A 14129-nucleotide genomic window follows, 5' to 3' on the forward strand; every position below is an offset into this window, starting at 1 on the left:
AAAAATTCAAGTTATCACATCATCTTGAAAAGTATCAATAACACCCTTTGATATTCTAAAGATTCTTAATTATATTTTTACCACGTTATCACATCATCTTGAAAAGTATCAATAACACCCTTTGATATTCTAAAGATTCTTAATTATATTTTTACCACGTTATCATTTTCTTAAAAAGATGTATTGATTTGTATTAGTAATATATACCATCTTGTACAAAAAACCTCTTGAATGGCTAAAATGAATCTAGGGGGGGTTGAATAGGTTCTTTGGAAATTTTGATGCACAATTTACAATTTTAAACACAATGATGAAAATGCACAAAATAAAGAGATAGTTTAGAAATGTTTAGTATTTAAAATGGCTTAAAACTTTCTCTTGTAAGTCTCTTACATAAACTTTTTTAAGCAAACTATCTTGAAGTTTTCACTAGTTTCTTGAAACCTTTTACGCATAGTTTCTCTGTGATTACTCCCAAATACAATATTTGAATCGAGGATTTCGCTTAAATGTTTTAATACAAAGATTTTGTGTTTGATTGTCTCTCAAAGACAAATTACACAACATGAGTATAATAAGTTCTCCCAAGGATTTGAATTTGGCTTAGTAAAAGAAAGAAATTTGCTTGGGTTTTGAAGGATTTTAGCTTTAGAGTATATTAATGTATTGTGTAACCCTTTTTGACTTCAAATGAGTTCAATCTACAGGTTTGAGTGGCTAGAAAATGCAAAAATTCTGTTGGGTTTGAAAAATGTAGACATTAACTTCTAAAAGTGACTTTTTTTTTTAAAATTGTAACCGAATAGGCAATACCATTAGTTGGAATGACTGGTACCATTATTTATAACTAAAGTCAACCTCGGTCAAAGTTTCTGACGGTTGACTTTAATTGCTCACGGCAACAATGGTTTTTTGGGTTTTGGTTTATACCATAAGAGAGATTATTCCTTTAGAGACTACATTTCTAATAACATGTTTTTTTTTCTTTGGTTAAAATCCAGAAAGTAACTCTTATCCCCACCTAAATCATACTGTTTTAACATAAAAATGTAAGTCAGGATATGGACTAAATATATTATTTTTTTCCATTTCTTTTTAAGTCACTTAAAGCTTTCAGTAATACATCAGGATCATCCATGAGGTGCACATTCATTAACAAGGTGCAGGGTGACAGTCAAGACTGATGTTAAATTGCCTGGCAGTGAACTACTAGCAAGCATTGTATGTAAAATAAAAGCCAGTATAGAAGTTTATCATAGAGGGAAATCAGAAGAATAGCTATGCTAGAAAATCCAATGCAATCATATATTTCCAAGCTTACTGTCAGTTGAATCAATTGGAAGAATGGGAGGGTCTCCTGCTGTAGGGCTGTCAAGATGAACCTGTGAAAAATCATTAATGATTCCAGTCCTTTCCCTGAAAATGGCCTCCTTTTTCTCCTCTTCAGCCTTCTCAATCTTCTCTTTGGTCATCGTGCTAACATCCTCGGCCGTCTTAGTGACTGCGCTAAGAGCACTTGAAACCCATGTAACTCCGGTTAATATGTAACGATTGCTCATGATAGCAGATCCTGCATTGCTTGCAGTCTGTTCAGCAACTGACAAGGCAGTTGTCGTCTTCTCCGATACCTGGAACTGCTCATCAACCTCTTTCAACTTTTCATTGACTTTAGCTGTTCCCATGCTTAGCTTTTCACTCAGACCCATCTTACTGTCAATGGATGAAACTGTGGCAGATGCATTTGATATCACGTGATGCTGTTCATCAAGGGCCTTTGCCTTGTTGATGGCATCCTTTCCCAAGACATAGCCCTTTGCCAGCAAGGTACTTACCACATCTTCAGCCTTTTTAAAAGCAGTTTCGGTAGCAGGTGGATTATTTCCCTTCAAAGAAAACAAAATAGTTAGTGACAATAACCTAGTAGAAATAAATATAGGTTGAAGATTCAAAAGAAAATAGCACAGTTATACTACTGCACATATAATACATATCATATTGTATTTTATTTCCCTTCAAAGTTATGTAGGATGAAATGTTAACTTACTATGATCTTTGTATTCCGGAAGTAAATTCTAACTTCTAAGGCAAAAGCTAATGGTACACATCCCTCCCTACTTTTCAATGCAGGCAAACAATACTTTTCAGAAGCCTCGTATAAATATTCGAAAACAAGTATAATTTCCTGTTAACTCTCAGAATTACATTCCATCTTTATGAGGAGTACAAGGTGAATCTGATTTTCTCCCCCTAAGATTATATCAGAGCCCAGGAATCAGAGACAGCCATTTTACTTCAAGTGTGCCAAGTGTATTTTCAGACTGAATTGATGCTGCTGAGTGCTGATGCAGAATGTGCTTAGATACAGTTTCATGCACAGATGAATTTACCAAGTTGAGTGGAAGAGCTTCTGGAGGCAACTGATAATCCTCCACTGTGGTAACTGTCACAGGAAGGCCAGAGAAGGTGGATCCCTGAAATAAAACATAAGAAAGTTCATTAAAGAAAAAAAGAAAAGTGGTAATCCAAAACTGCAGCTTCTTAGTACTGTCAATGTTCTAGATGTCATCTTAGGATTGCACATTTAATTTTGCCTTGAGTTTAGACTTCAAGAGCAATACTAATAGCATGAGGTCCACATCCAAGTAATCACAAATAATCAGTACCAAAGTTTTTCAGAGGTTTAATGCTTATCTTATCTTAGTAATTTTGCAGTTTTCTTATTTTCAATTTATTGTTAAAATAACTTTGAAAATGTTTTAGCTGATTCCAAGGGTAACCTTCTGCTTAGGGATAGAAAGAACTCAGAAGTTTCAAATGAAAAGATTAAAACATTAGACCTATCGGATAAACATACCGACAGGAGTATTGCTGTCTCTGCCCCTCGTGGCTCCTTGAAGGTTACATAAGCGAGCTGAGATGTCTCACTCTCCCTGCAAAAGGTAACACCATGTTTCTTCAGAATTTGACTTCACGTCAATAAATTACTTTATGGTACAAGTTTGCTGACCTTTGCATTTCAACATACTGAATATCTCCAGAGAAAGAGAAGAATTCTGTGATATCCCACTCGGAAGCATTTATTGAAATATTATCAACCTTGATTGTTCTTATCTGTAAGGAATTAAACAGTTGATAAATGTTTAGACACATTGGAGAAACAGATTTCAATATTGTCCATGTGAAAAAGTTAAAACTATATATCATGTAGAAAAGCAACACACTGTGTACGAGAACTCTAATCTTTCACTAAAAAAATCATAGGTATCGAACTAACAAATAAGGAGATTAGTACATAGAAAATTGTCACTGATATAAGAATTCTCTTTTATGTACCCTGCAGGCTGGCTGCTGTGACCAGCATATTTAACTTATTGTTGTTGAGATAAAATTGCAAAGACTATTCAAATTTGGCAATCTTCATGGAAATAATATCAATAAATTAGTTTTTAAGGGTACCAACAGATGCTGTTTTTAAGTAGTAGTTTTTCTCACATCTGGGACATTGATTGTCCAGTTTGGTGTGGTAGTAGGCTGAGGAACCGCTGTGACATTTAGCTCAGAATGGTCCCCTGGGACCTGCACATGAAATGCTCAAACAGGTCCAACACAGGGTAAACAGTAAAACAGAAAGCTTAAGAAGGTTCAGCAGGCAACAAAACAAATATTTATTCTATTAAACACAGAAGGGACTACTTTTATGGTCACCTTAATACCATTGAAGTTGCTATAGGAAACATCTTTGTAGAAATATTGGAGCATCAGTAAATGATGTATTGAACAATAATCACAAAACCCAAATTTTAACATCAAAAGGGGCAAATTAACTCTTCATTTCTTAATGTGGTAATCTTTCTTTCTTTCCAGACGTCCATTAAAATTGAAATTACAATAATTTGCCAATACCCTTAAAAACTAAAAAGAAACAAGAGACCCAATTCTCTTTGATCCTGCCACTCTATAATGTAAAATTCCACTCATTATTTATTACATTAACAGCTCAAAACATGCATAGTTCCATAATTTTTTCAATTGTCAAATCACCTAAACGATGCATAAATGAAGATTTTTTTCATATTCCTTCGTTTTCCAATATTTTCTCAACCGAGAACCAGAAAGAACAGATAGGCACCCACAAAATGACAATACACAGATGTCAAAAAGATTTTAGATTATGAAGTTCTTACATTATGCAGATAGTTAAAAAAAAAAAATACTCAATGGATATAACAAATCAGAATCGCATTCACTGCAGACAAATCCCACAAGTTACAAACAAAATCTTTAAAAAATTAAAAAAGAAAAAGAAAAAGCTTACAGCCATTGGAAGAGTGATATATGGGATCCCAGAAAGAAGAAGAGGAAAAGAAGGGAGAAAGCTTGATTAATTTGGGTTTTGAGTAGGATGGTTATTAATTCAGTTAAACGGACGGTAACTACCTTCTCCATGTGGCGGGAACTTCGTCGCTCGTTAGGTTTATTTTTAGGCCAGATACTTTCCCAACCAATGTTTGATGAAATGACAAATTTCCACCATTAAGTTTTAAAAAGCTAAATTCTCATTTGTAATCCTTAAATATATTTGTTTTTTTTTTGTCCTTTTATTGAAATTACAAACCTATATATCTTCATTAGTTTAAAAATGCATCACATTAACACCTCAAAAATGTTAAAACTCTTTTTTAACTTTAAAATGTTATGTTTGTCCATTTTTTTAGGAATTTAATTGTTATTTTAAAAATTATTGAGAAACATATTAAAATTTAAAATAATTCGAAAATACCTTTAAATTTTTTGAATTTCTCAAAAATCTCTTAAAATTTTTATTAACTTTTCTAATATTTTTAAAAATTATAGTTCTATTCAGACTTTTGAAAAGGAAAATAGAAAGTATAATAGGAAATGTGAAAATAAAATGATTAAGAGGGTAAAGAGAAAATAAAAAGAAGAAGAGGAAAAAAAATTAAATAGTAAAATCTATACAAAAAAATAACCAGTCAAATCTATACAAAAAACCTTAATAATTTATCGCATGATATTTACACTATTAATTTATTGTCTTTTATTTAGTTTTTCAGGGGTGTAAGTGTTATTTTTAAAATTATTGGGAGATATTAAAATTTTAAAATTTAGAAAGCACACCAAATTTTTAATAAGAACCCTTTAAAATTTTTAAAAATTATCTACCCCCTGATGTATGATTTTATATTATTAACACCCCTATTTATATTTGCAATATAGTTTTTACTATTTTTAATGAAAATTGATATAAATTATAGCACAAAAATTAATTTGAAAAATTTTTGGAACAAAAATGTTATTTAGTTTAATGATTGTTTTGTTTTTTCATCAATTACATGATAAGATTAATTGATTTTATTAACAAATTTAACACACAGGTGGGAATTTGGTTTTCATTTCATCAAACCTTGGGTAGAACACAGTGATTTGGCCTCTTATCTTCTTCTTATCCTCTTTAAAGTTTAGCCTACTTTACTTGCATCTTCCTAGATTCAACATCGCACAGTAAACGCATACCTCCATATCCCAGAAGCTGCAATTCAGCCAAAATTTCTGCTGAAATGAGCAACAACAGAAGCAGCATGAGCCCAGAATTTTACACCATGAATGGAGGAGATGGCCCTTACAGCTACTCCAACAATTCCCGACCTCAGGTTAATTATTTCTCTTTCACTCCACACTCATTTCAATCAAATTCGGTTTTTTTTCTCAAATATAATCTTATATTGTTTGCAGAGATTATGCATAGAAATTTCTAAGCCAATAATTGATGAAGCAATTATGAATGACCTCGATTTAAGAAGCTTCTCTTTGTCATCAAATCCCATTTCCATTGTAGATTTGGGGTGCTCTACTGGACCAAACACATTCATGGCAGTCCAAAATATACTAGATTCCATCAAGCAGAAATACAAATCCCACATCCCTGATTGTACAAGTCCTGAATTCATGGTATACTTTAATGACCATTCATCAAATGATTTCAATACCCTCTTCGCTTCACTACCTCCTAATCGGCAGTACTTTGTGGCCGCGGTGCCGGGGTCTTTCCACGGCCGGTTGTTCCCGGAATCTTCTGTTCATTTCTTTCATTCGTCTAATGCGATTCACTGGCTGTCCAAGGCTCCTGAGGAGTTGGTGGACAGTAAGTCTTTGGCTTGGAACAAAGGGAGGGTGCATTATACAAATGCTGCAAAGGAAGTTTGTGATGCATATGCAGCTCAATTTGGGAAGGACATGGAGAAGTTTTTGGATGCAAGAGGCAAAGAGATTGTTGTTGGAGGATTGATGGTGTTGACTGTGAGTGGTATCCCAAATGGAATCCGGCTTTCTCTCCAGAATCCGGTTGGTCTCATGTATCATCTTCTTGGGGCGTCCCTCATGGACTTGGTAAAGAAAGTAAGTTTGCTGCTATCCCAAACTAATCACTCAAAAATTCTTTTCTAGATCATGTTTATACATCACTTTATTATTTATGAGATTATTAGGTAAGATTAGTTCATTGATCTAGTCAATAATGACCATTGCCCTTTACATTTCTCCGATGGCCCGTAGCTTTTATGCCCGGTTGGTTATTGTGTTTGGCCCTAAAACTAGTTTAAAATCTGCCTAGGTGTTATTAGTCTCTCTTGCCCCTAAAACTAATCCAAAGGTTAAGACTTTCTTTCACATTTATACATTAACACCTATCCCTTTTTTCAATTGATGTGGGACAATCCCTCCTCACAAATCAATTTATCGGCTTGATATTTCTCACTTTCTCTCGTGTAATCCCTTTCCCAATCAATGAGAGGCAAGATAATCTTTTTTCGCATATCAGTATATTAGTTTCACAATTCTCATTTTCCCTCACAGTTAGTCATTTTCTCGACCGATATGGGACAACCTCTTTTTACAAAATTTGTTCCACGTTATTGAGTCTCTCTCACCTTAAAAGCTAATTTAAAGTGTGAGACTTTTCTCACATATTGAATATTAGATAGACATTTATCACTTTTTCTCACAGTTAGCCCATTATGTGGGACAATCCATCAACCTTCCCCTCACACATAGGCCATTGGTTGGAATATCATGTCAATTGGTCACTAAGGCTCTTAGGTAGAGTTGTTGTAACTAGATACTATTAGGTGTTATTATGAATTTCCCATCCCAAAATCTAGTTGAAGGTTGAGATTTTCTCTCATGTTTATATATTAACACTTAATCTCTTTTCGAATGTAAGACAACTCAACAAAATCAAAATGCCCCTATTGTGTAAGATCAGTATTCTAAATTTATTTTTGAAGACTGAAAAGTAGTGAATGAGTTTAGATATGAAGAAAATTATTATGCTAAAATATCTAACTATAAACTTACACTTACAGGAAGTAATCAATGAAGAACAAGCAGAGTCCTTCAACATGCCTATATATGTTGTCAACCCTGAGGTATTGAGAGAGGCAGTGGAAAGAAATGGGAATTTCAGGGTAGTGAAAATGGAGATGATAGAGTCAATATTAAAGACAAATTATGGTGATGAAATAACAAATCTGAATTGGTGGATAGGAACGTTAAGATCCGTGCATGAAGACGTCATCACCAAGCATTTCGGGAGTGGAATTATGGATATACTTTGCCAGCAGTTCACTGCGAATGCTTTAGAGATTACTAAGAATTTTAATTGGGATGAGCTTAAAGGACATCAATTAGTTGTCATTTTGAAGCGTTATAAGTAATAATAATAATATTTTACAATATAATAAAACTGTACATATATATTTTTCACACATAATTTAAATATATAGATGATGTGTTATATAATAATATAATATTTGTGTATCTAAATTATGTACTAAAAATATGTACACATATTACTCTTTGCAATAAGAATGTATCATTTATGTACAACATATATATAAATAGAAGAAAAGTTCGGCTTTTGAATTATTTCATCTCAATTTGCTTTGGATCAAAGTTCATTACAAAATATGTACACTAAGATCAATGTTTTAAGACTCAGACCAAATTGATCGATCGGGCCAATCCCAATTAAAGTTAATCTTGATTTATTTATTAAATTTTTATATATTTATTTATTGAATTTTTGTTTTACTAGTGGTTATTATATATTGCATTTAAGTTTAATTATGGGGTTGAAGGATAAGTTTACCACATTATTGATGATTAATGATTAAAAGTCATCAATGATCAAAATATAGCACTCGGAAATTAGTCCTCAGTTTACTTTTTCTAATACATCTCATGTTCATACAACTTCTTTTACATCTTTCTTTGTATTATTCTAATTAAATAGTCCATCCATCCTTGGCGATTAAGTATTCAATAGAATTATGTATATAATTTTAAATATAAATAATGATATGTTACTATATAATTGAGTATTATTTTATCTCTAATTTAAAATTATTTAATTATATAATAATATATCTTTATTTGTATATAAAAATTATATATATTATTTCATCAAGATTGATAACTAGAGAAAAGGAAACTTAAGTCTTAGAAATTTAAATCCATTTAGGACTATTAATTATGGTTAAAGCACATCTACTTTGGATATCCAATATATAATATACTCTTTTTGTTTTTCTTTTATTTCTTCACGTGAGACTTCACATATTTCAATATTCTCCAGTGTAATTAAGCTGCCTTTAACACTTTGTCACTTGCCATGTAATTTTTTTTCTTGGTAAACCATGGTTCCAAGGCTCCCCCGTACCCCTTCATTACATTTTAATTGATACTTGTCGTACAACTCTTTTTCTTGGTTACTCCACAGTTCTAACATTCCCCTTTACCCTTTCGTATCTCTTTTACTTCTAATGTGGGACTTACATATTTCAAACCTATTGTTCCAACATTCCCCATACTCTTTCATTTATTTTTTACTTCCCAATGTGGGACTTCATTACATCCCATTTGACACTTGCCCCTACAACTCTTCTTCTTGGTTAGTCCATGGTTCCAACATTCTCCCATACCTTACTCATTAATTTTTCTTTTACTTCCCAATGTGAGACTTATGTATTCCAAGCCCATGGTTTGAACATTCCCCTATACCCTTCTTTTTTTTTGGGGTAAATAACATTCCCTATACCCTTTCATTTTACTTTTTCTTCCCAATGTTTCTTCTAGTTGGACTTCATCACATACCGGTTGAAATTTTGCCATACAGCTCTTCTTGTTGGTTAGCTCATGGTTCCAATATTCCCCCAATGTGAGATTGACATATTCCAAGCCTATGGCTCCAACATTCCCTCATTCCCTTTCATTTTAATTTTAGTTCCCAAATGTGGGACTTGGCAGATAAATTTGTATCTTCAAGCGAGCAATTGAATTTAATCAGAGAGGTTTAAGAGGAGGAATGTATGTCACTTTAATGCAGATAATTTGAGGAACTCTATGGATTCAGAATGCATGACATATCAAATATTCCTATAACCTTAAAAGAATTTCAATTTAGTATTAGGAGGTCACGATTGGTTGATTTTCATTTTTGTCCAAAATCCTAAAGAAGTCACAACATAAAGTTTGTTATTCAATAAAATGACTGAAAAAACGAAACTCCACTGCACATACTCCATGATATTTCGATATTTCCAATCAGGGATAGTTATCATCGGACCCTCACCTCTTTGTTTTCATCATTTGCTTAAATGGATTCCTTCTCCTTATAATGAAAATGGGAAAGAAAACATCAAAGACTTTGATAAAATCAAGAGAAGGATGAGCAACAACAGAAGCTCCAGAGAACCAGATTCTTACACCATGAATGGCGGAAAAGGAGCTTACAGCTACTCCAATAATTCATCTTCCCAGGTGTTCATATTTATTTACTCATCTATTTGAATCTATGGAAACAAATTCATGAGCATACACAAATAATTTCATGTTGAAACTTTCTCTCAACGTCTTAAATTTTTATCTAATTTATTGTTCCTCAGAGAGCAGGCATCGAGGCCTCCAAGGACATAATTGATGAGGCAATTTCTAAGGAGCTCGATTTAACAAAGCTCTCTTTGACATCAAATGCATTTTCTGTTGTAGATTTGGGATGCTCAACCGGACCCAACACATTCATCGCCGTCCAAAACATACTTGACTCTATCAAACAAAAATACCAATCCCTCAGCCTTGATTCTGAAATTCCTGAATTCTTAGTATATTTCAATGATCGTACATCGAATGATTTCAATACCCTTTTCGCTTCTCTCCCTCCAAACAAGCAATACTTTGCAGCCGCCGTGCCAGGTTCTTTCCACGGCCGGCTATTTCCAGAGTCTTCCATTCATTTTTTTCATTCATCTAGTGCATTGCACTGGCTTTCTAAGGTTCCTGGTGAGTGTCTGAACAAGAATTCTCTAGCTTGGAACAAAGGGAGGGTTCATTATACAAATGCAGGCAGTGAAGTTTATGATGCATATGCAGGTCAATTTGCAGAAGATATGGGGAAGTTTTTAGAAGCTAGAGCGAAAGAGATTGTGTTTGGAGGAATGATGGTGTTAATCTTGAGTGGAATTGAATCTGGAATGTGCCATTCTAAGCAGCCAGCAGGTCTCTTGTATGATCTTCTTGGGGCCTCCCTCATGGATTTGGCCAAGAAAGTAAGTTTTAGTTTCCTTTTTTTATACTCAATATTATTCTATTTATGATGAAATTATGCGTATCGTTTTGATTATACAAATAGATATATATTATATGTGTGTCATTAAATGATATGATAATTTTGAATTAAAAATAGAATAACACTGATATACTCAATTTAGTATACATAACATCGCTCTTTGTTTAATTCAACCTTCAGTAATCTGAATCATAAGCACAGGGAGTGATAAATGAAGAAGAGGTGGACTCGTTCAACCTGCCATTGTACACTGCAACTCCTGAAGAAATGAGAGAGAGAGTAGAAAGAAACGGGTGTTTCAGCGTGGTGAGAATGGAGATGATGAAATCCAAATTGATGATGGATGTCTTTCTCACAAATGTGCATTTGGCGACGATGATATTGAGATCGACCACTGAAGATATTGTCTCCAAGCATTTTGGGAGTGGAGTTATGGATGAAGTCTGCCAACAGTTTTCTGCAAAAGCTCTAGATATTGCTAAAAAGCTTAATCCTGAAGAGTATCAAGGATATCGTTTACTTGTCATTTTGAAGCGTAATTGACATGTAAATTGTAGGAATGAACTTTTGCTTATTCTTTTATAGGCTTAAATCAAAAAAGAAGCAAAAGAAAAGCCTTAAAATAAATAACAAGAGAATGGAAACTTAAGAACAAGAGATGAAATAACAAATTTCTAAGCAGGAAAGCAGATCTTAGGTTCCTTTAGTTTGGAAAATAAGAAATTGGGAAATTTTAAAAACTAGGCAAAATTAAAGGGGTCTAAGGAAATTGCCCAAAAAATTCAGGTTTAAGCAAAAATGCCCAGGTTTTGTGAAATGACGAAACTGCCCCCATATATAAACACAGCAAATTTTTACTGTGCAATTCAAAGAAAATTCAAATTTTTTCCACATCCCACGGCAATCCCACGGCGAACGTCATTTCCGTCGATTTTCTTGCTTTCCGGCAACCGAAAATGGAAAATAATGTTATCACATCTCCCGTAATCTTGTTTGGATCAAGTTATTGCTCATATTATTGACCCCCATATTTATCCAAAAACCCCCCATATTTATTCTAAATTACATTTAACCCCCATACTTGTCAAGCATTACATTTAACCCCTATATTATGACATAAAAACTAGACTTAACAAATAAAATTAAGTTTTAGGTTAAGACTGACATAAATACCTTTTTTCGATAAATAGTATTTTTTCGAGCCGAATTCAGAAATACGAACTTCTTTCGTCCGAACGAATCCCTACTAATTGATGTTGAAAAAAAATGAAAGTGAGAGTGAGTGTTTGAGTGATATGAGAAGTGTGTGTAAATAAAATGAGTGAGGAGGGTTTATATAGATGAAGGGAAGGGTAATTTTGACATTTTAGAAAAAGTAATGAAATAAATAAACAAATATGAAAATGCATTTATAATGTAAAATATCCAAAAACCTCCCATATTTTCTAAAATTATTTTAACCCCCATAGTGAGTGAGGAGAGTTATATAAATGAAGGGAAGGGTAATTTTGATATTTTAGAAAAAGTTTGAAATAAATAAATAAATATCAAAATGCCTTTATAATGTAAAATATCCAAAAACCCCTCATATTTATCTAAAATTATATTAAACCCCTATAGTAAGTGGGAAAGTTATATAAATATGAGGGGAAAGGTAATTTTGGTATTAAAAAAAGTCATAGGCGTTTTTTTTTTGAAACAGTAATTTTGGGCATTTTGGCTTGAAAATAGTGATTTTGGGCATTTTTGTTTAATAGGAGGGCATTTTGGCCATTTTTTAAATTTCCCTAAGAAATTACTCCGAAACACTATTTGGTTTGATTGGCCAAGTAATAAAATAGGGTGATCAAATTAAATGTCATGATAAACTTAAAACTAAACTAAAACGTCTGAAATTTTTCGTATAAAGCAAAAATACCCTAATCACGTAAATGGATTAAAATACCTTTTTTATATGTTCTCAAGAGCTGTTTACTCGTGATGAACAGTGCATCACGAAGTCACTATTTACTTTCATGTAAACAGTGATTTTTCTCTATGTATTGTTCACATCAAGTGAACAGTCTAGCAAAAGAACATTGTTTTTTCACACTAAGTGAACAGTTACTTTTAGTGATGTACTGTTTCACTTTAAGTGAATAGTATCCCAAAAATTACTGTTTACTTTGAGGCATTAAACAATGCTCGTGATATTTACTATTCATTGCAAATTTTATTTCTAAAAATTAAATTAATTGTCCAAAAATAATATATCTAAAAAAACAGTTATCAAATTTATACCTATTCAAATATCAAATCGCTCAATAAATTTATTCAAAACATTGAAAAATTAACTTATATAATCAATTTTATAACTTCAAAAACCCTAATCTAAATAATGTTGGACATTTTTGTTTTAAGTATATAAATTTAAACATTTAATTTAATTTCTCTATATAAAATATACTAACTTGATTTAACGGATAAATTAAGTTTTGGATTAGGATTTATTAAGTTTTGGATTAGGATTTGTATAAATATGTTATTATCACGAATTGATTTTTTTGGATTTGAACTCAAAAACACAAAATTTTCTCCTTTTGAATGAACTTACAATATTAGATATTAAGTGAAATTGAAAATTTGAGTAAAGTGAGAAAGATATGAGGGTGAGAGTTTATATAGAAGAAGTGAAGGGTATTTTTGATAGTTTAAAAAAATTGAGCATTTTTTATTAAGATATGAAGAATGGGCATTTTTGCTTTTTTTCTTAATAGGGTGTATTTAATTAATATCTCAATAAAATACTGCAGAAACATTTTACTATCAAGTTCATGCGGTAAATAATATTTGTCATTACATCCAAAGATTATTATGGAAATGTAATTAATTATTATTCTAGCATAGAAATTTAAAATATTATATAACACTCTTATCAAACTAAAGTATGAACAATATTATAAATGTGTAAATGCATTTTCTAAAAACTTATTAGGGGAAAAAATATTTTTCTTTTGTCTTGTTTAAAAATTATCATATTTATTTCCATATATTTTGAAAATATTTTATAGCCTCAATAGTTTGTCACATGATATTTGCACAGTTAATTTATTATGTTTTGTTTTGTTTCTTGGGAGTGTAAGTGTTATTTTTAAAATTATTGGGGGATATATTAAAATTTTAAAATATCAAAAAAAACACATCAAAATTTTTGAAAATTTTAAGTGCTTTTTTAAATTCAAAAATTTTTTGAATTTAAAAAAACCTTAAAATTTTCAAAAAATTTTTACCCCATAATATATGATATTATGTCATTAACACTCCTATTTATATTTGAAATATAATTTTTATTATTTTTAATGGAAATTGATATAAATTATAGCACACAAATTAATTTGAAAATTTTATGGGACAAACTGTTACTTAGTTTAAGGGTTGTTTTGTTTTTTCATCAATTATATAATAAGATTAATTGATTTTGTTAACAAGTTTAACACAGGTGGGAATT

At 31.8% G+C, this 14129-nt stretch overlaps 3 protein-coding genes across 4 annotated transcripts; 2 read left to right on the forward strand and 1 right to left on the reverse strand.

Moving 5' to 3' along the window:
• Positions 1-1062: 1062 nt before the first annotated feature.
• On the reverse strand, positions 1063-4434 carry LOC123214736 (binding partner of ACD11 1-like). 2 transcript variants are annotated; one of them, XM_044634700.1, is made up of 6 exons: positions 4316-4434; positions 3493-3576; positions 3008-3111; positions 2855-2930; positions 2388-2471; positions 1063-1883 (listed from the first exon to the last, which is right to left on the reverse strand). In XM_044634700.1, the coding sequence occupies exons 1-6, from the start codon at positions 4319-4321 to the stop codon at positions 1302-1304; spliced, it is 936 nt and encodes a 311-aa protein (XP_044490635.1). In that variant the 5' UTR covers positions 4322-4434; the 3' UTR covers positions 1063-1301. The 2 variants fall into 2 exon arrangements, with proteins under 2 accessions (XP_044490635.1, XP_044490636.1); XM_044634701.1 differs by lacking the exon at positions 3493-3576 and having other exon boundaries at positions 4316-4372.
• Positions 4435-5414: 980 nt separating this feature from the next.
• Positions 5415-7944, forward strand: LOC123214624 (loganic acid O-methyltransferase-like). Its single transcript, XM_044634502.1, has 3 exons — positions 5415-5672; positions 5755-6417; positions 7383-7944. Exons 1-3 carry the CDS (start codon positions 5580-5582, stop codon positions 7731-7733), a joined length of 1107 nt encoding a protein of 368 aa, XP_044490437.1. The 5' UTR covers positions 5415-5579; the 3' UTR covers positions 7734-7944.
• Positions 7945-9564: 1620 nt separating this feature from the next.
• On the forward strand, positions 9565-11185 carry LOC123213664 (loganic acid O-methyltransferase-like). The gene is made up of 3 exons (XM_044633136.1): positions 9565-9837; positions 9963-10622; positions 10844-11185. The coding sequence occupies exons 1-3, from the start codon at positions 9565-9567 to the stop codon at positions 11183-11185; spliced, it is 1275 nt and encodes a 424-aa protein (XP_044489071.1).
• The last annotated feature ends 2944 nt before the right edge of the window (positions 11186-14129 follow it).

Source organism: Mangifera indica, chromosome 4 (genome assembly GCF_011075055.1).
Source record: "Mangifera indica cultivar Alphonso chromosome 4, CATAS_Mindica_2.1, whole genome shotgun sequence".
In the NCBI taxonomy this organism is placed as follows: domain Eukaryota; kingdom Viridiplantae; phylum Streptophyta; class Magnoliopsida; order Sapindales; family Anacardiaceae; genus Mangifera; species Mangifera indica.